Below are 23,981 nucleotides of genomic sequence, written 5' to 3'. Positions count from 1 at the left end.
GAGGAGGATACGATTTATCATTATTCAGAAAATTTTAATGATCAGAGAAACCAGGAGCTCGTGTTATCATAAAATACTTAACGTCACATTCTGTGTTTACCAAAACTGATGCACAATTACGTCAACTAATTTATACTTAAACCATTGTTTAAATAATTTATTTATAAAAATGAACTTGAGTAACATTGCAATCAATGGGAGGACTGGGATGAGGGAAAGCATAAATGGCATAAATAACTAATGAAGTGAAATAAAGAAGTGAAAAGGGACTGTAGTTCACCCTTAGAGACAGGTCAGGGCTGTGAGTTTTCCCCTCGTGTGGAAGATGAGTACAAGTGATCTTGTGTGCAAATGTCGCTGATGGTGGAATGGGCTGAACTCCCGGTTTCAGGGCACGGCTTTATTTTAGACCAACCAACCACTGTCTTCCTACATGCTCTGTCCACATTCTTGTCTCTGCTATTTGCCAGTATTTGTGGAAGATTCTTTCTCTGGTCACTTTCAGTTTTGAGAACAACGTTACTCAAGTAACTATTTTTTTAATTTTATTTAGTTTGTTTATTGGCTGCGTTGGGTCTTCGTTGCTGCACATGGGCTTTCTCTAGTTGTGGTGAGCAGAGGCTACTCTTCATTGTGGTGTGCGGGCTCCTCATTGCAGTAGCTTCTCTTGTTGTAGAGCACAGGCTCTAGGCGCATGGGCTTCAGTAGTTGCAGCACACAGACTCAATAGCTATGGCGCATGGGTTTAGTTGCTCCACGGCATGTGGAATCTTCCCGGAGCAGGGCTCAAACCTGTGTCCCCTGCATTCTTAACCACTGCGCCACCTAGGAAGTCCCTCAAGTAACAGTTAAAGGCACTTATTCTCACTCCTCAAGTATCCAAGTGGAAGAACCTTCATTGAAAGAAACTCTCATCTTTCTTTTTTGTCTCCCTCATTACTTTTTTTTTTTTTTTTTTAGCTGCACCAGATCTTCATTGAAGTGTGCAAGATCTTTAGTTATGGCATGCGGGATCTAGTTCCGTGACCAGGACTCGAACCTGGGCCCCCTGAATTGGGGGCACAGTCTTAACCGCTGGACCGCCAGAGAAGCCCCCCCTCATCACTTATTGAATGGTAGTTGTCCAGCTCTTCTGTGACTGGGTGAGCAAGTTGATTCTAGGATAAGGTTTTAGCAGAGCTGTAATGGGCACAATAGAAGCCTTATTCTCCCACCAGCTTTATCTGTCAAAAGGTGAAATGATGCTGTATTTTAAATTTCCCTCAGTCCAGCTTCTAAATCAATCAGTTGATTTAGATAAAGATCAGGCAAAGAAGAAGGATGTTAAGTGTTGGCTTCTTGAATCCCAGTGATAAGTGAGATGCCGTTTCAGTCATGAGAATTATGGCCTAATGTTATATTTAATTCAAAACTTCTCCTCTTCCTTCATGCAGGCCTGACCCATTGTCCATGCACCTCCAGTGGGAAGAGGAGTGTGATTCATCCTTTCACTCCTCTGACCTCTATTCACCAGGCAATACCCACCCTTCCAGGCTTCTGTGACGGCCCTGCTCAGCTCTCCTTCCTTACAGCCAAGGGTTCCCGCGCCCCAGCAAGCTGCTGTCTTGGGTGAGTTCTTTCAAGGTGATTTGAGCCCAGGCACCCATCATAGGAGGCAGTATGGCAGCCAGACTCACAGTATTTAAACCTAAGTTTTTTGTTGACCATCCAGGTGACCTTGAGCAAGTCTCAGTGCCCCATACATAAACTGGAAAAGCTAAATTACCAATATCAAACGGTTGGTTATGGATTAAATGAGTTAATATACACATAAAGTGTTTAATATAATGCCTTGCATTTAGTGCTTTTTATGTAAGTATTAAATAAAATTAAGATGCCAGGGTCCCTTTCTGGGAGGTAATCCCAATCTTTCCAAGGGTTGTCCTGGTGCCCTTCACTTGCCTGGAATCAGAAGCACATCCTCAGCCCTATCCCTAGGCTGACAGCCTTCTTCTCTCAGCAACTCCTCCCGTGAGCTTCCATTTAGAGTCTAGCCTTCTGCTTATATAGGTTAGATGAACGTAGGGGGAGTTTCAGAGGACCAGCTTGGCTACCTCTTAGCAAGTGTTGGGATGGGGGTAGCTGGCTATGGTCTTTATGGTGTGAAGTACTAACTGCCAACTTAGGAACATAACCAACATTCCAGACAACAGTTAAGCAATGATTTATGGAAAATTTTCACTACATCCAGGAGAATCTATCACAGAGACTGAATTGAAAAGCCCTCAGACGATGGGAGTCAGCTCTGGTTAAACCACACCGGATTAGGGAGGTAGAGTACGAGACACCTGGTTAACAGAGATGCACGTCTCTCTCTTCCTTCCTAGTCTCTCATCTCAGCATCCCTATACTCTTTCCCTCCGTTCTCACTGCACTATTTGTAATTGCTTAAACCTTACTTTTCACACCTCTCTGCTTCCCTGCAGCTCCTCTGCATGGAATGCCCTTTCAACCCCTCTCTTATGAAACCTTATGTTGCCGCCCAGAAAGCAAGTCATTCCCGTAGCTCCTGCATGTACCCCCTACTCTATGCTTTGCACACAGTTGCTGTGAGCCACTCCCATGTCTGTCTCCTATAGGAAACAGAGAGCCCCTCGGGTTCAGGAGCCCTCTTCCTGTCTTGGCCCCAGCACACAGCATAGCGCCTGGCTCTTTCACAGCAATTCAGGGTTTGAGTGAATAAGTGATACAAGATCGTATATCATGGTGCAATCTAAAACATACAACAAACTAGTGAAGATAACAAAAAAGAAACAGACTCACAGATAGAGAGAACAAACTAGTGGTTACCAGTGGGGAAGGGGTAGAATATTAAGAAGTACAGACTATTGTGTATAAAATAAGCTACAAGGATATATTGCACAACACAGGGAATATAGCCAAAATTTTTTAGCAACTATACATGGAGTATAACCTTTAAAAATTGTGAATTACTATACTGTACACCTGTAACATAAAATATTATATGGCAACTATACTTCAATAAAAAATGTTTTAATTGTTTAAGTAAAAATAAATAAAATATTGGTTATTAAAAAAAGATCATGTATCATAGGATAAAATTTTGTTAATTTGTGACCTGGATTACAGAATTTGTCCTGGGAAAAAGGAGTTACTTGACTCAGGAAACACTTAATGGGCCACTTTTGTTTAAAGAGGAAGAGTAGGAGCAAAAAAAAAACTAACTTAAAAAAATCAAGAGTTGTTTAGGATCAGATGAGAAGCAGGGAAGGAGAGAAGGTCAGGCAAGAAACAGGATGGCCAGCGGCATGATGGGAAGCTGGAGACTGAGTGAAAGCGATGACCAGTAAAACCTACACAGGCAGGTAGGACTCCTGGAATGGCCATGGGACAGTGTGTAGCCTCAGCACAACATCCCTTTCACTGGTGCAATTTTCTTTTTAAACCATGTAAAGTCTCTGGAAATTGTCATAAGCAAATAACACACAGCAAATGGAGAAACACATATTCAAGAAAATCTGCTAATCTCAGTAAAAATAGTGAGAGTGTGGCATTACACTACAGTGTGTTCCTACCCCCACCTCCAGCTGTGTGTAATGAAATCTTTACACCAGGGAGGTACATCCAAGAAGATGGGACTTTCTCTTTGCTCCCTTGGCTCCCTGTCTAAGGCTAAGGTTTCACCTCAGGAGGGCCGGCTACTGCTTTCTCTCAACGTCCCAGTTCTATGTTATAGAAACTATTCCCAGTGGGCATGGTGGAGGCGTGAGACTTCCTACCCTCATGCTACAGCCACTTTGGGGCAGAGGCCCTATTCCAGGAATGGCAGGTCAAAAACATCGGGGCCCCATCACCTCCTCCTTGCTCATAAAGCAGAGTTTGCATGCTTGGAAAAGAAAGACAATAAGACCACGGGTTCCCTCTTGCAGAGCAAAACCCTGGCGCTCTCTTGCAGAGCAGAGAATATCACTTGGGTTTTGCCCAGAGAGAGAGGCAGGGCTTACAGACAAAGAGCTGCCCAGCTCTGCCTGAGAGAATTGACTTTATCTAGAACAGAGTATGAAGAATTTCATACCTAAGTGTCAAAACAATAGAGATATTGGTGGTAAGCAATTGAGAGGCTACATAATATCAGTAGCAACAAGTGAAATCGAAGAGCAATAGAACTTTAACAAAGAAAGCATAGCAAAGAGATGACCGAGAGAACCTTCCAGGGGTTGCAGTCAACTCTGGTGGCTGGGAACACTGTGCAAGCATTAGACTGCCTCCACTCCGGAGCAACCAGAGCTGCATGTGGGATAAACTTAAAAGCATTCTCTAAGCCACACAAAGAAGCATCAACAAGGGGCAGAAGCCTATTGGTACTAGAGGCTCAGTAGGCACCACATGTTTTCAAACACTGTCTGAAAAGTAAGCTGTTCTGACCTAGAAGCAACTCCTATGGAAGGCAGGCTTTAAAATAAAATCATACTCCTCCCTTGTAGTCTGGAAGACTACACATCTTCAAAATGCACCCTCGGGGGTGATTAGAGAATAAACTTGCGAACTACTAGTCCCTGGCTGAATGTGGGACAAAAATCACAAAATCCCTAAAATGTGAAAGCAGTCTCAAAGCCACACATATATCCAATGAAAAAGAAAGAAATTCTAACTGGCTAAAAAGCTAAAGCACAACTTTTGACCCAGGAGCTGTCCCAGGAGCCATACCTAGGTAGTTCGGCTATAAGACAGAAAAAAAAACAAGGGGGAAAAGTTTAAGCAGGGACATCTGAGGCTACTGACTGCAGGGGAAATAGACTTCACAGAGCTAGTTTAGTTAAGTCTTTAAACAAATAAACAAGTAATGAAACAAACAACTAAAACAAACCCTGTAGGGGAGGAGTAGAATCAGTATCCAGACCACCTACGACTTATTATCTAAAATTGTCCTATTTTCAACAAAAAGTTTATGAGACAAGCAAAGAAACAGAAATTTGACCCATCCCCAGGGGTAAAAAGCAAGCAATAGAAATTGGCTTTGAGGGGTTCCAGATGTTGGACTTAACAGAGATTTCAAAATGGTTATTATAAACATGTTCAAATAACTTTAAAAGTCCCTCTTTAAAGAATTAAAAGAATTCACCAAGTAAATAATATGAGTGAAATGATAGAAATTTTAAAAAGAATCAATGGGCATTTCTAGAATTGAAAAGTACAATGCTGAATTTTTAAAAAGTCAGTAGAGGAGTGTGTATTGGTTTGCTAGTCCTTTCATAACAAGATACCACAAACTAAGCAGCTTAAACAACAGAACTTCATCTTCTCATAGTTCTGGAGGCCAGAAGTCTGAGATCACGATATTGACAGGGTGGGTCCCTTCTGAGGGGAAAATCTGTTTCAGGTACCTCCCCTAGATTCTGGCAATCTTTAGTGTTCATTGCCTCAATCTCTGCCTTCATCTACACATGGCTTTATCCCTGTGTGTGTCTCTCTGTGTTCAAATGTCCCTTTTTCATAAGGACACCAGTCTTATTGGATTAAGGGCCCACCCTATTCCAGCATGACCTCATCTTAACTTAATTAGTTTCATCTGCAACAACTCTATTTTCAAATAAGGGCATCTTCTGTGGTTTAGGACTTTACACAATAAAACCCATAAGGGAGTGCAAAAGTAGATTTGATTTGACAGAAGAAAGAATCAGCAAACTTGAAAGTAGATACTAGAGAGAGTAAAATCTGAAGAATAGAGAGGAAAAAGAATTAGGGAATATGAATGAAGCGCCGCAGAGAAATACGGGCATCATTAAACTCACCAACACATGCAAAACAGAAGTACCAGAAGGAGAGGAGAAAGCATATTCAAAGAGATAATACCTGAAGTTGATTGGAATTAGGAGATTAGAAGGGGCAGCAAGAAAATAAGTGGGAGAAAGGAGAATAGGTGTGGTAGCAAGTAGTTAAAACATGTTTTATAGCAGCAATATCTATTCAATTCTAATTTCTACTATGGGTTGTGCTTCGTTAATTTGCTACCATATCTTCAGCAAAAGTATACTATACACAGCAGCTATATGCAACTAGTGTTGGGAAAATTAAGGAAAAGAACTACTGAGATAGGAAAGAAAGCACTGGGCCCAAGTAGTAAAATGGAAGGAAGACTAAGAAATCAAAGTCAGAGCTGACTGAGCCAAAGCAGCTAGAAATCATCTAAAAAATTGCAAGAAATGTTGGGCTTCATCTTAAGACTGCACTTAAGATGGGATTTGAACCAGTTTTAACTGAATCTTCAGGGACAAGGTAAAACCAGCCAGTTTGCAATTTTATTATAAGTTCAAAAATGGAGAAGATAATTATTGTCCAAATGGTACTAAAAGTTCTATGGAAAAAACTTGGTCTTAGTTGCTTTTTCTTAACCTACTGCATGGTTTTGAAATATGCCTAAACAATGAGTTGCAGCGCATAAGAAATCATATGGCTTTTTTCTTGCATCAGATAAATGTGTGTGCTTTTCCTTTAAGGGCGATTTAATTCACATCACATCTTCACATACTTTGGGTAACGGGAGTAAGTCAATCTTATAACCGTGATTTCTGCTGTAAGATCATTTCCCCATCTTTCAGTACGAATTTTCTTGCCAGTGGGAAAGAATTCCAGGCTGCTTGGCTGTAGGCTCACTTCATAATACATCAAAACCTCAGATACACTCCAGAAGGGACCTGCCATTCACATCACCTCAAATCTCTTAAAAAATTCCGTACACATTTTGTTCAAGGAAAACCCCTTCGTGTAAAAGAAAAAACACATTTTAATAAAGATTCCGTAAATTTTAAATGTGAGGAAATCTGTGAACAGTAAACAAATATATATGAATGAAGAGAAGAGTGAGGTGAACGAACAGGAAATTCTTCCTTTGATTGTAGAGAATGTCATCATCCAGGTTTTTCTATTTAATGACAGGTACCATGGCAGCCATCCTCTTTTGCTCTTTAACACAATAAAAACAGCATTCTTCCTGAATGAGAAAGCCTAACATTGTCATCCTTTTCCCTGGAATAGAAAATTATTTTTCCTAGAGTTAAGCAAACCTGTGACTTAGATTTAGCAAAGTGAAAGCACAGCTGAGAAATGAGTGATGGAGGCTCCCTGACCCCAGTAAGCCTGTAGGTCAAGGAGTAACTGATAGAGAACGTGTGTGTCTCCAAGCTGAATTTCAGGGTGAGCTGATAAAGGCTAGTGGAGATTATTGCAGGGGATACAGCACTGAATCCTGAGCACTTGCAGGAAGGAACGTAAGCACTGCAGCCAGGAAGGCGACATCATTTACTGGCTGAGTGACCTTGGCCCCTGGCCAAGTTAGCCTCCTTTGCACCTTGCTTTTTGTTTTGTTTTTAAAGTTTTTTGGTTTGTTGTTTTTTTTTTTTTTTTTTTGATGTGGACCATTTTTAAAGTTTATTGAATTTGCTACAATATTGCTTCTGTTTTATGTTTTGGTTTTTTTGCTGCAAGACATATGGGATCAAACCTGCACCCCCTGCATTGGAAAGTGAACTCTTAACCACTGGACTGCCAGGGTAGTCCCTTTTGCACCTTGTTTTAATTACCTGTAAAAGGAAGATAATACTTTTTAACCTCACCAGGTTTTTCTGGGGCATAAATGAGACACTGCGGATAAAACACCTATATGCTAATTTCACACATATAGTTTTTTTTCCCTACTGTCATCCCCAACTCATAAAATAGGTCTAAGATAAAATCTATACAAAGAAAAGGTCTAAAATAAAATCTTTACAAATCAATGATCAAAGGATTGATCATTCTTTATAAACATTTGTTCTAGGAAGAGCATTTTTGTTGTTAATACACACATGATGTGGAGCATTCATGACCATGAACAAAAGGAAGGTTGATCTGAAAACAATGTTTGATGCTCAGATAAAGGAGAGTAAAGAGACAGCTTATGTCACCTAGAAGCATCACACCTAGTAGCACTTCCTGAGAAATTATTAATTTAAATCAGTAGACATGACGTTATTAGGAGACAAAAAATGCCACAAAGCCCCTGTAACCCTTTCATAGACTGTAAACAGGTCTCCACCCTGCTGCAATGCAGTGTCTGCTTGTCAGTTTTTTCATCTGTGCAAATAAGCAGGAGGCAGATGGTAGGGTTATACTTGTGTTCTGGTTCTAATTGCCTTTTTTTTTTTTTTACTTTTCTGCAAGAGAAATTCATTTCATTAGCCGACACTCAGGCAATTGACTAACTGATCCTTTCAGCAGGTCTACAGAATTTATCTAGGACAATATTCTTTAGAAATGCTGTTTTCAAGGCACCCCATAGGGCTGATATTGAGTAAATGACTAGCTTAGGGAATCTGAGAATACAACTATAAATTCTTGGGACTTACAGGGGCTACAGTAGGTTTCCCTGTATCCCTAGTGAGCCAACATCCACTGTTTGCTGTATGAAGAAAGAGAACATCGTAGATGGTTAATGGCACATCTGGAAAAAAGCAGATCTGAGCCAGATTTCAGGCTCCACTCCTGCTAGTTAAGTGGCTTTGAGCAAGTTACCCAAACTCTTTCAGCTTTGTGTTTTTCATTTGTAAAATATGTGCTGACAAAAATACCTAAATTATAGAGTATTTATGAGGTTTAAATAAATTAATACCAAAAAGAGCTTTCTCAAAGTTTAATGTTCAGGCAAATCAATATGAATCCTGGTGAAATGCAGATTCTGGTTCAGCAGATGTGATTCAAGACCAAGATTATGCATTTCTACATAATCTTCTACATACGTATTTCCCAGTTAATTCAATGCTTCTGGTCCTCAGACCATCGTTTCAGTAGCAAGGCTTCATAGATGCTTTCTCAGATCTGGCACATAGTAAATATGCAGTAAATATTTGCTCTGTTACTATGATTATTATTAATTAAGGACCCCAAATCAAAGAACTTTGTATGCAGCCCTTCCTTTCAGCTATGGAATGCCTCCATAACTCTCTACTAATCCACAGAAACAGTGTTTTTCAAGAAAAGTTTGCACACAGTAAAATTAAAATACTTTGGGGTATTAGACTAAACAATGGCTACCCAAAGATATCATGTCCTGTATCAGGAACAGATATGCAGATACCTGAAACCTGTAAATGTTACTTTATTAGGAAAAGGGGTTTTGCATACGTGATTAAGTTTAGAATTTTGAAATGAAGACATTATCCTAGATTATCTGGGTGGGTCCTAAATGCCATCACAAGTGTCTTGTAAAAGAATGACACAGAGACACACCTACAGAGGAGAAGGTGTTGTGAAGAAAGAGGCAGAGATTGGAGGTAGGTGGCCAGAAGTCAAGGAATGCTGGCAGCTGCCAGAAGCCAGAAGAGGCAAAGAAGTGTCCTCCTAGAGCTTCCAGAGGAAATAGAGCCCTACGGGCACCCTGATTTTGGACTTCAGGCCCCCAGAACTGCGACAAAATTTGTTTCTATTGTTTAAGCCACCAAGTTTGTGATACTTTATTCCAGCACTCATAGGAAATGAATACAATTGATTTAAGTAAAATGTTTATATGTATACAAGTTAAGTTGCTAATCACTAGAAAGCTAAGCATTTTTACAGAGTAAATTATTTTCTTTTTGCTTAAATAAAGGTTCTGACCTCCATGAAAGCTGTAAAGAGATTGATGGCATATTACCCATGAGAGTTTATTTTAGGAAATTAGAAAAATCCTGTATTCTGCTTCCACACAAAATGTACAAAGTTTCAAAGCAGGTTGTCCCCATTCTAACAGCGAGGAAAAGCCAGATACATTATAAAGCTATAACTTTTATTAGATAAAGAACTGGAATTGAAGAGAACTCTGTTTTGGTATGCTTCATTGGCCTAGAGTATGATTTCACCTCTCAGGAAATGCTCCCCGAATTTTCACTGAAGCATTTTTGTAATGTAGAGGGTGGTTGACCCAGAATATGTCTGAGGCCCTTATTGCCCTCCAGGCCCTGGAAGAGGCCAGGACTCAGCTATGTCCAGCCTTTCACATCTAAAAATATCAAGTTTTATCAGAAAACGCCCTGCCTGCCATCCCAGAAAGAAAAGGAAAAAAGAAATAGGTTATTTTGTTATCACAGTTTGTTTTTCAAATTTAACCATATGTTAAAAGGGTTTTAAAAGAAAAAAACTGACAACCCAAAATCCTATACACCACAAAAAATTTTAGGTGAAATAAAGACTTTTCTGGACAACATAAGCTGAAAAATGCCAGCAGAAACATTCTTCGAGAAGTGTTCAAAGTTCATCAAGCAAAAGCGCTATGAGAGCAGATGCAAACTCAGCTCTACACAAAGACAAGAAGAGTGAAGAAAATGGGGGAAAACATGTCAAATACATTTTTTCTTATTTTTTCAATCATTCTCAAAGATAATTGACCAAGATAAGATAGTTACAGTTATGGGCTTAAAATACATTTAAAAGTAGAATGTATACCAATTATGGCAGAAAGGATGAGTGGGGTGGATTGCAAGGTTCTTACACATTAAATGATGTAATTTGAAGGTAGACTATGATGTGCAAGCGTATATATTATAAACCCCTGTGAAAGAAAAATTGCACAGGGTAATTGTTAAAAAGAGCAAAGAAGATTTTATTGAAAACTATTGCAATAAGGGGAAAGATATTGAACTCCACTCCACTGAAACAAAAGGCAGGAGAATTTTTCCACACTGGGTGAGCTGATGGAAAAGCAGGGGAGGACATGAGGGAGGATTCTATTGATGTAAGGAGGCAATCTGTGTTGGCTAATTGTTGCTTATTGAAGTCAGGCTTCTACCCTCGCACAGAGACTGGGGGGCAGGGGCCCTGTCTTTCTTGATGATTACATTTCAAAGGGATGGCTCCCACGTCCTTGAGAAAGATTTACCTCTTACAGGCTCAGAGAAAGAAATTACAAGTTTTCAAAAGTAAACTTCCTAACAGAAGGAAAGACAGGGCCTGTCTACAGTTGGGTCAAGCCAAGAGGTCAGTAAGGCCATCTCCATCACCCTAGGACATCCATCAAAAAGAAAGGAAAATGGGGGCTTCCTAGGTGGCACAGTGGTTAAGAGTCTGCCTGCCAATGCAGGGGACATGGATTCAATCCCTGCTCTAGGAAGATCCCACATGCCGTGGAGCAACGAAGCCCATGTGCCACAACTACTGAAGCCTACGTGCCTGGAGCCCATGCTCCACAACAAAAGAAGCCACGGCAATGAGGAGCCCACGCACCACAACAAAGAGTAGCCCCTGCTCGCTGCAACTAGAGAAAACCCGTGTGCAGCAACGAAGACCCAACACAGCCAATAAATAAATAAATAAAATAAATTTTTTAAAAAAAGGAAAATGAATGAGTTGTAACTAATAAGCCAGTAGCGGAGATAAAATGGAATCATAAGCAATATTCGATAAAAAGGCAGGCAGAAAAAGAAAAGTAAAAACAGAAGAAGAGATGGAACAAACAGAAAACTAGTAAGATGATAGATTTAAATCGTCATACCAATAATTACATGAAGTACAAATGGTCTATACACCACAATTAAAAGAGACATAACCTGTTTATATTAAAAGGAACAGAACTATTTAAGAAACCCATTTTAAGTGGGAGGTTGGGGTTAGCAGATGTAAGCTATTATATACGGAATTATATTATACATTATATATGGCTAAACAACAAAGTCCTACTGTATAGCACAGAGAACTATATCCAATATCCTATGATAAACCATAATGGAAAGGAATATATTAAAAAAAGAATATATAAATATGTATAACTGAATCACTTTGCTGTAGAGCAGAAACTTACACAATATTGTGAATCAACTATACCTCAATTTAAAAAGAGAAACCCATTTTAATTATAAAGGCATAGATACATTAAAAAGAAAATAAAAGGATGGAAAAATGTTATCAAAAGAAATCTGGAATGGCTATGTTAATATAAAACAAAGACACATCAGGAGAAGGAATATTGCCAAGAAGTATTACAGAATAATAAAGGAGTCGATTCACCATGAAGACACAAGGATCCTCCGTGTGTATGTATGTAAAAACAGAGCTTCAAACTCCACTAAGAGATATCACATAGTGTCTTGTCAGCAGCATTGGTACCACCTGGGAGCTTTGCTAGACGTGCAACACCTCGGGCCCCACCCCTGCCCTACTGATTACCATCTGCATTGATAACAAGACCCCCAGGTGATCTGAGTGAATAGTAAAATCTAAGAACACTGATATAGTGCATCATGTCACATTTCCAATAAGGAACTCCAATGATATATTTTCATAGCACTTCTCCAAACAGGGAAAAAAAAAAGAGGGTAACTATGTGAAGTGATGATATGTTAATTAATTTGATTGTGGCGATTATGTCACAGTGTAAACATATACCAAATCATCAATTCATACCTTAAATATAGACAATTTTTAATTGTCAACCTTCAGCAAAGGTGGGAAAAATAGTCAATTAAAATATATATTCCTCCACAAAATCTGCAATAAGACAAGACAATTCAATAAACCTATAAATAACTCAGCCCAATAATTTCAATTATTTTAATTTTTTAAAAAATAATCTTTTTTAAAAAAAATTAAATCATCAAAAAATAGTAATAATAATCTTTTAGTTTCATGTGTTCATAGAGAACACAGAATTCAGCAACAATATTTTACAATAAAGATTTGAATGTTAGAGTCTAAAAGATTGTTAATAGGAGAAACATACTGTTGATGAAAAATTAATCAGTCGATCTAAGAAAGAATCGGAAATTTTTATTCATGCCAAATTTGAGGATTATAACCCAGGAAGAGCATCTCAGAAAGCTCTGAGGACTGTTCTGCCCATGAGAAGTGAAGGCACAGTTACATAAGTTTTTTGAGACAGAGGGCTGTACATCAAATGACATATTATTGACAGTTTACATAATCCAGATCTAAGTCATTGTAGTGGGTCATATGACCCTTCATGAGATCAAGAAGAAATGATATCTTTAAGGAGTTGTCTTATTGGTGCTGGGAGAATGCTACTCTTTATGACTGAGCAGGTGTCCCTACTGATGGGGAAGGTTTGGTCAGTGCATAGTGCAGATACACAATGCACAGTGGAGAGGAGAGAGGACGACAAAGGACAGAGAAGAATTTCTACATTTAAATTTTTCTTGTCTTGCCATAAAATATGAATTTTATTTCACAATTCCAATATTACTTTCTTAAAGACCATTTTTATCATCTCAACTCTCTTTACTTATACGATTGCTCAAAGATGTTTGAAAAACAGATATGTTTCCCAATTATTTTAGTGGTGAGTGGTTTTCAGAGTCCACACTTGTTTATACTTTAAAGTAGTGATTCTCTACCTTAGCTGCTTTAACAGATGTTTTGACTTTATCAGACTACAGTGAGGCCTTAGCATAAATATTTTTTAAAAGTTTCCCAAATGATTCTAACACACAGCTGGAGATAAGAGCCATTATTCTAACAATTAAGATTCTTAATTAAACAAAAGTAATAACATTAATTGCAACCCCATAGCTATTGTTCATTTCACCTCTCCCTTTTGTCATCTCACATAGACAGTCACTGGTTTGTGAATGAAATAAATTATCTACCTCACTAGTCTGAACAAGCACAAAGGAAAAGCAATATCATTTGACAACTTATAGTGTGAACACCAGCATCAGACACCAGCAGTAAATGGATATTAGTTTATATACTTTGGATCCTTATGACACACCATGCAGAGAGAAATTGTTAGAATGCTTTGGTTTGGAACTGACTTACAAACACGCTCACATCAAAACAACAAAAATGAAAGGAAACTCAAGAAACCAGTTCTCTTTTAAATTGAAAACAAGGAAGGAATGGCCTTGATGGAGATAAAGCTGAGCTTAATGCCTTATGGGGAGAAGTGGAAGGACCACACCCACTGATCATCAGGGCCACCTCTTAAAGAAGGGTCCTTACGCCAGAGGGCCACCTCTTAAAGAAGGGTCCTTATGCCAGATGGTGGCAGCCTGCCTCTCTCTTCCTTACACGACTTGCCCTGCAACAAGGTGGGGGAACAAGGTGACCTTTGCTGAGCACTCCTTTATCCTGGGCATTTTCTAGTTGTCTGTCTCTATTGTTTCTCACCACAGCCTCACACGGAAGATATTATGTACCCATTTCGCAGATGAGAAAACATGTCCCAGAAACACTAAGGGACTCAGCCAAATTTACCCAGCTGGTAAATGGTAGATCCAGGGTTTGAACCTGTCTGTGGGCTCCAAGTGTTCCTCTTTCTCTGATTGCCCTGCTATCTCCCAGGCATCACACGGGTTAAGAAAGGGTGTGGCCAGGCAGTCAGCTGGGCATAAGGAGAGTCTCAGAGAGGAGGGAGTCATTCAGGCAGGATCTCCAGAGACGACTTATTCACACTCCCTCTGCTATGGTGCCCCAGATAATAGCAGCCACCACTAGCTGGCTTGAGCTGGGCACCTAGATGGTAAAGGGGGGAAACCTAGAACCTTCAGCAGAGCAGGGCTGGAAGTAGGGCTTGAGATGGGGGCATGAATTCAGGGTAGGCATTAGCATCCCAATTTAGAACTCCGATCTTTCCCATGGACATTTTGCTGCAGGGTAGGCTCAGAACCTATGGCTCGTGTCACGATTATGTATAAAGATGCTCACGGTTAGCTGAGGGTTTAATGATCTTGTTGGAGCCTAAATAACGTGATACAGAGAGAGTGACTGATCAGGCCAGGAGACTCCAGGTTTACCACTACTGTCCTGGGGTGCTATTTGGTTTTGGTGTTCCTGGACTTCTCGTTATATAACAAAAGAGTATTAATAATAATTCTATTGAAATGGGCCAGGATGGGTATGAACCTGCAGTTTCTACTGCGGTCTCATGTGTGAGAGGCAAAGTTCCCCTTTTCACACAGGGTTAAATTTGATGTCCTGTGATATCCATGGGTAACTCTCACCCCCATCATAAAGATGCTTCTGTGAAAAGTCTGGCTTTGCTTCCTGAAAAGCAAAAGAAGAGTCTTTCGAAGTGAAGCGTAGTAGGCAAGGGTCTCTTTAAGTCTAGGGCTCCATCTGAATGCAAGTATTCCTCCAAGGGGTCTCATCTTAAACCCTGAGCAGTACAATCTGCTGAGAGCCAAGGATATCACTGAAGGGGTCCATGAGGTAGAGGAAAGAGTCTTTGTGCAAAGACACAATCTGAGGATTTCACAACTTGGCAGGAGTTTGTCCCAGTCTATACACTCCTATAAACCACCTTGGGATTTATATTAGAGACTGCAGATCCTATAATATCAAGGCTCACCATATATGCTCTCCCGTAGCAGGGAATGTGGACTGTGGACTCTGTCCCAGTGGAAACACGAGAACATCCTTGCGGCGAGATACAGACCCACGCCATAGACAGCAGCACATGGCTCTGCTTCGTATCGGATTTTTTCCATAAGATGTACTGTTATAAATTATGAAGAGGCTGGCATGAAACTATATTGCTAAGGTGTATTTAATTCCCAGGTGATTCCTCATTCTCTTTTACCATTCATTTAAAGACCCACTCATATTATATTAAAAAGGGGTTTTAAATTTTTCTGAAATAAGCTATTTAATTTTTATTTACACACAAGACATAGATTTTAGAACATTACATATTTGTTCTCTGTGCTGCATATAATATGTATTTGTACTAGCCGTAGCATACTTGCATCTAAATGCAAATATGTTAGTATTAGCAAGGTTCAAAATAATTAAATATGCAATGATGCCACACCTCTAACATCAGCTAAGAAAAGTTGCCTCACCAGTCCAAACACAATGAACATGAGAATATACTCAAATGTATAGCTGACTGGGGCCAGCTGGTATGAGATTCGAAGAGTACAACTCAATTTAGCAAACCCTGAAGGAATCAGTAAATTATGGTAACTGATGTTTATAATATTGAAACATGTCTTTAAGAAAAGATCAATTTACATGACAAATACCGGTTTAAAATCAGTGATGCTGAATGCAATGTGGACCGTGAATTGGCTCTTAGAATAGTAAAAGAATATTAGTGGAAAAACTGGTGAAATGTACATCAAAAGTCTGCAGTTGGGTTGACAATCATGCACTAATTTAATTTCTTCCTGTAATATTCTGTGTACAATGCACATTAAGGCAGGCTGGGTAATGGGCAATGGAAATCTCTTTTCTATCTTTGCAACTCTTCTGTAAACCTAAAATTGTTCCAAATTTAAAAGTTTATTTTAAAATATGTGACCCCCCCCCCAAAAAATAAAGTAAAATCCCCCCTCCAAAGAAAAGGAAAGGAAAGTTGTATCATTATTCCACATTCAGACCAAGTTTATCAGTAAATTCCCCACTCTTACATGGTCTCCAGAGGGTCAAATAATATATTCTGCTCTTCTCCACTGAAGACTATTGATAGACTTAGCACAGGGAAAACAGTTGAGGAAAACAGACCACATACAAATAAAAATAAACCAAAGTAGGCTGCAGCAAACTAGACATATTCATTAGCTATATTCTCCAATTAATGCTTAATCTTCTAATCTCTAATACAATCAACATTTTTGTTTTCGAAGAATATGATTCAGCTTAAAGCAATCATCTTTTTTTTTAAAGCCCCTCATTTGTGCCACTTATAAATCTTTGTGATCAGCAGTGTAATGTATCAGGGGTTGTAAGGTGTAAACAATAGCAATTTATGATGTTCCTGAGACATGAAAAACATTTTCATTATTTGCTAGAATAGCAAAAAGTTTCATTGGTGCACGTAAATGATCACAGTTCAAATGATAAAACACTAAAATGTTTTATAAGCTCTTTTTCCACAGGCTTCCTGGGATTTGCCGTAAGTATTTGCATGAAAAGATAATAAATGGCTACATCACAGCGGACTGTGAGGAGCAAGGTGATGCTAACAGAGCAAATTTCAACTGCACTCAGCAGCACAGAGGAGTGTCCAGCCTGAGCTGAAGCACAGGTTCTGCTTCACAATCCTTCACAAACCTCCCCAGCCCGTGACTTCCCACGGCATCTCTTCCATGTCCTTCACCACGTTCGATCGTTCTCCCTTCTCAAGTACGCGTGAACGCTCTATGTGGTCTTATTAAAATCGACTCCTGCACAGGGTACTGGGGAAAACTTAATTGGCTTTCCAGGCAAGTGTGCTTGTGATTATACTTGATGTGAATGCTATGCATATTAGCCTAAGCGAAGAAATAAATGAAGAAAGGTATTAACCGTAACCATAAAACATTGTTAGAGCAGGGGCAAAGCATCACGCCACGAAGATGCCCTGGCTGTACCCCCATGACACACAGCAAGGGGCAGCAACGCATCGTCCAGTGAAAAACGGTGTTTGGCACGCAAACCAAAGGGAGGGCAAATCTCCCAGTCTGGGCTCTGCAACCACCCCAACATAAACTCGGACTTGGAAACAATTAAGCTTGCCTATAAATCCCGAGCCTTGGGAAACTAAATGGAGTTCTAAATCAAAAAGGCACAAAGAAGGCACAGCAAAATACCCATGAGGCAAATCCACGTGGTGGTTTTATGGCATTACTAAAAGCTGATAGGACTTTCACAAAACCTCGGATTAAATCCTTTGAGGCATTGAAATTATCCTATTAGATCGTAATGCTGTTGGCATTTTGCAATGAAAACTTTGAAATCCCAGGGATAAGCTATTTTTTAAAGGCTCATTTGAGGACTTTGGAGGAGATTATTCATTCATCATCTTGATCTGCTAGAGTTATTGCTAATAATTGAATTCTAACAGTGTCTGAAGAAAAGAAACCTGACTTCTTATCATGCATCCCACTCCGCCCAGGATTCCTCCTTCCAACCTCTGGTTCCTTAATCGCTATATTTTCATTTCTTCTCATGCAAATGAAAGAAAAGAGTAGGATTCAACTTGCCACTACTGTCTATCTGGCTGCATAGTTTTATGGTCTTCCAGGCTGAAGACCTGAACCAGAAAAGCCCCTCAGGTGCAGATGGGGTAGCAATCCATTGTAGTCTTGCATTGATAAGGTTCACTGTGTTTAAAGCGCATCACAGAATAAGTCTCCCATTTAAGACAGGTAAGGACCTATCTATGGATTCACAGTGTCTTAGCCAAATCTCAGAGGTGATTCTAAAGCTGACCTTGAATTCTCTCCTACCCGTCACTGGAGGTGTTTGTGGGCACAATACCCACATGTTGGATACAGCAGAAGTCAGTTGATTAACCAGAATGTATAAACTTCAAAAATTATCAGAACTCAACACTAGAGAAATTACAAGCCGAAACTACCACATTTCCTCATATTTTCAACCTACTGCTTTGGTTTATCGGTTTCACCTAGTCTGGAGGACCATATTGTGACTATGTACCTTTTGTTTTCCCTTAAAAGGCATTATTTTGGTGTGTTGATGGGGGCTACTTCTCAACAGTAATCAGTTACACAATGTAATTTTTAAAAATCACTCCTAATACTTGCAAGAGTAAAGTATTTTAAATATAAAAGCGATCATGGACCTCACCATGGACCTGACATAGGAGAAACAAATTACGTTGCAGACTTGGAGGTGAGGGAAAATTCTGTCTTTAAGAGAAAATTGCTCATGTATATATATTTAATTATTTTTATGATTACTAAAGATTTTTGTGTTGCAAAAATTTTATAAACTATGTTATCAGAATGCATTAACATATCTAATTTTTTAATAAGGCCACACCGTTGAACAGAAATTTATCACTGACAAAGACACTGTTGATGCTATGTAGTTTGTCTAAACTGGGGAATCCTGCAAGCCATGTAATTATAGCATTCGTGGTTGGTCTTGTCATGCCTCTTAATGTTGAATTATTTACAAGATTTTTCCATTGCAAATAGTGCACTTCTCGCTCCAGTGACTTAGAAACACATGGTTTCCGTCAGCCACTATGCTATAGCTGGCAGCGGCTGGAACAAGGTTTGCAATTTCATTTAGAAAGCAGTCCTCCTCAGCCCTGTACTCCAGGCCGGTTTCCTGTCACTCCTCCATCAGGCACCAAGTGCACCTCCTCCTTTTAGGCAGCAAGATGTGAGTCCCCAGTACACTTGTGGGTCTGAGATATTTCCCCCCTCCTTCAGATCTAAAAGGAGACATCACCTCCACAGAGCTGCCTTTCCTTACGGCCCAGTCAAATTAGGTCCCTGCAGGGAAACAGCACCCATGGTAGAGATGCTGTCCAAGAACACCGGGGCTATGGCTCTGCTTCCCCCGCCCCCTGATGGGGACGTGGCCTCGCTGATGCTGAGCTGGTTCAATATTTGCCAACAGTTCTTTAAAGGGAAGCTCGGAGAAGACTGGGGTAAGTTGCTGTGGAAGGGTGGTGAAAACCCCAAGCATAAAAGGGCAGTTCTAATGTGGCAAAAGGTTGTCTTTTGCCTCAGTTCTGGAAGGATTTTACTTGCATAGCGAGGGTCCTGGCAGCTGTGAGCTGCACAGGGGAACAGGAGGACCGGGAAAAGCCAGGCAAGGTTGCTCAGCAGCTGCTCCAGCTCAGGGGAGCTCCTCACTACTGTTCCATTCTGTGTCCTTCGTTAAAAATAAATGCGAACGCTGTAGTGTGGCTTTTACCCGCTAATCCATGACCCCTGAATAGCTGCTATCACCCTCACGGAATCCAGGGTTCCCTTCATAGCACTTAACCCCCAATCTTTACATCTTTTTTCTGTGTACCACCCACACATGTCAGGTTATCTAATCGTAAATGGAGATCATATAAAATTACGTGCCTGAATACCTGCTTATTTCCTGTCTAGTCTTTTTATGTGAATTCCATGCAAACAGGGACAGTGACAATTTTTTTTCCACCATTATTCCGCCAGTGCAACAGAGTGCCTGACACACAGGAGGTGCAAAATAAATATTTTTAAATGAATCAATATTGAGACAGATGAAAAAGATGGCTCTATCACCCTGCAATGGCAACAAGACCCTCACTGTAGTTTTCTCCACATCCAAGGCAGTCAGCGACTCTCTCCAGCAACCAGAACAGTCAGTCAATTGGTCCTCCCTGGTCCCCTGATTGCAGGATGCTGAGCACCCTTCAGTGGGTGGGAGGTGGGCAGTGGGGGGTGGAGGTGAAGCAGGAAGGGCCTCACTGGCTCCTCCATGCTTCAGTGATGCTCCTTGCTGAATTAGTTCCTAAAAATTCCTGGTTATTTTCCTGATGTTCTTTTCTACTTTGGGTCTCCAAAACTCATACATATATACCAACGGAGTATATCACAAAATTATGTGAATTATACATTCTCAAGTTATTTGATTTAAAAATCCAGTTTTGAAAGCTTATTTCTGGATACTCAGCGGCACTCACCCCCTTGCTCATAAATAGCAACTACAATTCAGACATTCATTGACAACTTTTTATTAATCTTCATTATTTATTCTTCAAAACAAAATGATTGTTTTACCGCAATTCACACAAATCAACTGATATATTAATTGAGACCAAAAAAAAGCTGCTCAAATAGTATCATCCAAGATGGGTAGGTGTCACACGAACCACTCAGGCCTAATTCTCATCATAATTAACATAAAATGATACTTATCACAGAGCAAATCCTAGTGAGAGGGACCCACACTGATCTCCTTGTAACCTTCCTCCCTATAAAACCCTTTATCATGAGAAGCATGAAGTTACACAGATCTGAAGTTAACCAATTCTAAGCTGCAATTCTAAGTTAACACTGACCAAGTTTCCTAGTCAACAAGTTCTAGATGAAACAGTTAATAATTTATAACCATAATTTAGAATAAAACTATGTGAAAATTTCCTTAGACAGTATTTATCCAATTAATTTTTCTAATTAATCCCTATTTTTTTCTTCCAAGCATTACACTTGTTCAAGTCAACTGAAACCTTTACCATTCGGTCATACCTGTTTTTGTTTTTCCATATTATCTTCTAATTTTTGTCCACACCAAATACATTTTACAGTTATAATCACAGCATACTTGATATTTTGTTAACTGTATTTCACTTAATATAAGCTCACCATTTCTATGTTATGAAATCTTCACTATTGTTTTTCATAATTGCCAAATATCTTCTAATTTCCTTAAGCAGAGACTTATTTTTGAACTTTGGGGACACATTATTTTTCTGTTATCAAATAGATTTTTTTTTTCTTTTTTTTTTTTTATTTATTATATATCATTTTTTCCAGTCTTTAAAATTGTTTCCTTGGTACAGATTTCCAGGAGAGAAAATAAGGATCAAAACATGTGACATGTGAGCATTTTTATGATTCTTTCTGTGCTTATTTAATCATTTTGCAAAACAGATGGGTCAGTTTACATTGCTCAAGGAGTCTGTGAGTGTACCACTTTTACAAAGACCTCACCACAATTCCCTTTTAGCTTTAATTTTTTAATTGTAACGAATATCAGTATCTCATAATAATTATCAGTGGGGTCGAACACTATTCTATACATTTATTCTATAGGATGACATGAATCGTTGATTCATCTATTCACATTCTTAACCCACCCTTCAATTTCCTTCTGTTTTTTAAAAAAGATCTATTTAATTGGCTGCTTGGCCATGAAAACTACTCTCTTACCTGACCTAAATGCAAAAGGCAACAGAAGCAGAATCAGCACAGTCTTTGTTGTGTTATCTTAGAGAACAGGACTGTCACCAGGACCACATTAACAGAATAATCATCCCTTCAAGGGAAATACCATCTGTTTAACCTAGTCAGTCTTTGGAGTTGGAGGAAGAAAATGTATTACTTGGATTTGAGGGCCACACTTCATTAGAAAGTTGCAAATTTTACTTTTAAATCAGCAAATAACCTTTCAAAAAACACAGTGATTGGTCATGAACGATGAAACAGGCTAAATACAATCAAACATCCAACTAGAGTAGGGAACACCGATACAGCTCTCTCATTGCACGGTCAACCTGATTTACACATTGTCCACACAGAATAAAGGCTGTGATACTTTGGATCCTGCATTTACTGGGTGAGGGACATGCCCCACGTTACTTGACATCGCAGAGAAGGGCGACCCCACGGAGCACCCAGTGTTCAGGGGCCTGGGCCGTCCTGAGGTCCACAGCAGCGATGTAGTTCAAGTCTGTTCGGACTGGCTTCTTGTAGATGGGACAGGAGTACAACCGAGGGTCTCTTACAGCTACAAAAAATTCATCAAAAAAACCTTGGTGAATTTCTAATTTAAGCAGCCCCAAGCCCAAACAGAGTATAGAGCCAAATCTGTGCCCTCTGAAGGTCATTCCAAAGAGAGATGGATTTGGTAGAATAAGGGAAATTCTTCCTGAGGTCAGGTAATCCCTAGATGTGGAGCAGAGGTTCTACACGTTTCCAGGGGGTGTGACAAGGAACCCTGACGTCCTCAGGTTTACTCCATTCACCTCTCATCCCATGTCCTTGACACTAACCCCTGCCCAAGTGACTTGACCACAAACCTCACGTTGCTTCCTCCCTCTCCTTTCCATCTGTCAGTTCAACACTCCACCTCCACCCTGTCCCTGTACTTTCCCACCAAACCTTGTCCCCACACACCTTCTCTATTTTTCCCATATGGCTTGCCTTTGGCACAAAGGCACCTGTCCCTTTTAATCAGACATCCAGTACCAATGCTCACTATTACTTCACTATTATTAGTGCAAAATCCCATCTTCGATCCTCAATGCCATAGTCCAGACCACACTTGAAATCACAGGACAAGATGCTCCCCCCCTCTACCAGGTGCTGTGAGTTCTCCATGTGCGGTAGAGAAATAAAAATGGCTGGGAAGCAGAGAGCCAAGGCATAGTTCAGATCTCTAAGATTCAACCAACCTTCTTGGAGTAGATGAATAATAGAGGGAGGCTCCAAAATCACACGTGCAATGAAAAACAATATCTGTGTGTCCGTCCTTCAAGAGTCCGCTCTAAGGCATTCTCTCCAGCCTGGGAATCCCCATACTGAGGACAGATGCAGGTCTTGTGGGGCCTCACACTTATACAGTTTGGGTGAGGGGCTTCTTTTCAGAAAATGAGTACAATTTACAAACACAAAATTAAGCCTTGGAAGGAGCCTCTGCGTTGAGCAGCCTTGGAGTTTAAGCTTCACCGGCTTCTTGTTAAATGCCCTCTACGCATAGTAGTTGATTTGCACATCTTGTAACATACATCTTGGGAAGCGGTATATTATTTCCTCTTCTCTCCCAGAATATAAATTATTTCAGGACAAAAGTTGTGTCTGCACTCGTCTGTGTACTTCTCCGGAAGGCCAATATTATAAATGACCCTCACGTAACTATTGAGATGAAAACACACTTAACTAACAGGATAACTTTTCTTTGGTGAATTAGTGTTATAAACACATAACTTTCAAAATGCAATGTTAGTATATTAATAATACTGAATTTACTTCCCAAAACTAACTTCCTCAACAATGTAGGTTTTCCTAACACACCACAAAAGCAAGGCACTATCAGACATTAAAGTCTCATTTTTGGATCCAATAAAACCTTCAACCTGCTGTGCCACGTGTTTTTATAGCTCCACTATAAATTTAATTAATGGTATTGGAAGAAGTTAAACATTTGGATATGATATTATTATACAAAAGTTTCCATACAAAGTAGTCTAAAGCTGTAATTCTTAACCAGGTGTGATTTTTACCAGGGTATATTTGTCAATATCTAGAGACATTTTCGGTTATCACAACTCGGAAGGCTCTACTAGCAACTGGTTGATAGGGACCAGGGATGCGGCTAACATCCCATAATGCACAGGACAGCCCCTCACAACAAGATTTATCTGGATCAAAACTGTCAATAACACCAAGGTTGAGAAATGCTTTTTGAAAACAAAGTCAAAGACATTTTACACTACTTTAAAACTATGTATTTGCTTAATCCCATGAAATTAATGATTAGAAACCATCTAAGTTAATGTAATACCTAATTTTTAAGTCTGGTAG

At 39.7% G+C, this 23,981-nt stretch overlaps 1 protein-coding gene across 1 annotated transcript in view; it reads right to left on the bottom strand.

Annotated features, from left to right (window-relative positions):
* Window positions 1-21,838: 21,838 nt before the first annotated feature.
* The window catches only part of DNAH5 (dynein axonemal heavy chain 5), a 202,324-nt gene continuing 200,181 nt past the window's right edge, over window positions 21,839-23,981 (bottom strand). The window contains exon 78 of the mRNA XM_057708854.1: window positions 21,839-22,185. Coding sequence (XP_057564837.1) covers window positions 22,034-22,185 — 152 coding nt within the window. The 3' untranslated portion in view covers window positions 21,839-22,033. The remainder of the gene's footprint in view (window positions 22,186-23,981) is intronic.

The sequence above is a fragment of the Hippopotamus amphibius genome, chromosome 15 (genome assembly GCF_030028045.1).
Source record: "Hippopotamus amphibius kiboko isolate mHipAmp2 chromosome 15, mHipAmp2.hap2, whole genome shotgun sequence".
NCBI classification, from domain to species: domain Eukaryota; kingdom Metazoa; phylum Chordata; class Mammalia; order Artiodactyla; family Hippopotamidae; genus Hippopotamus; species Hippopotamus amphibius.
Note: the sequence above shows the minus strand (reverse complement) of the source record. Positions and strands in the feature narration are given on the sequence as shown.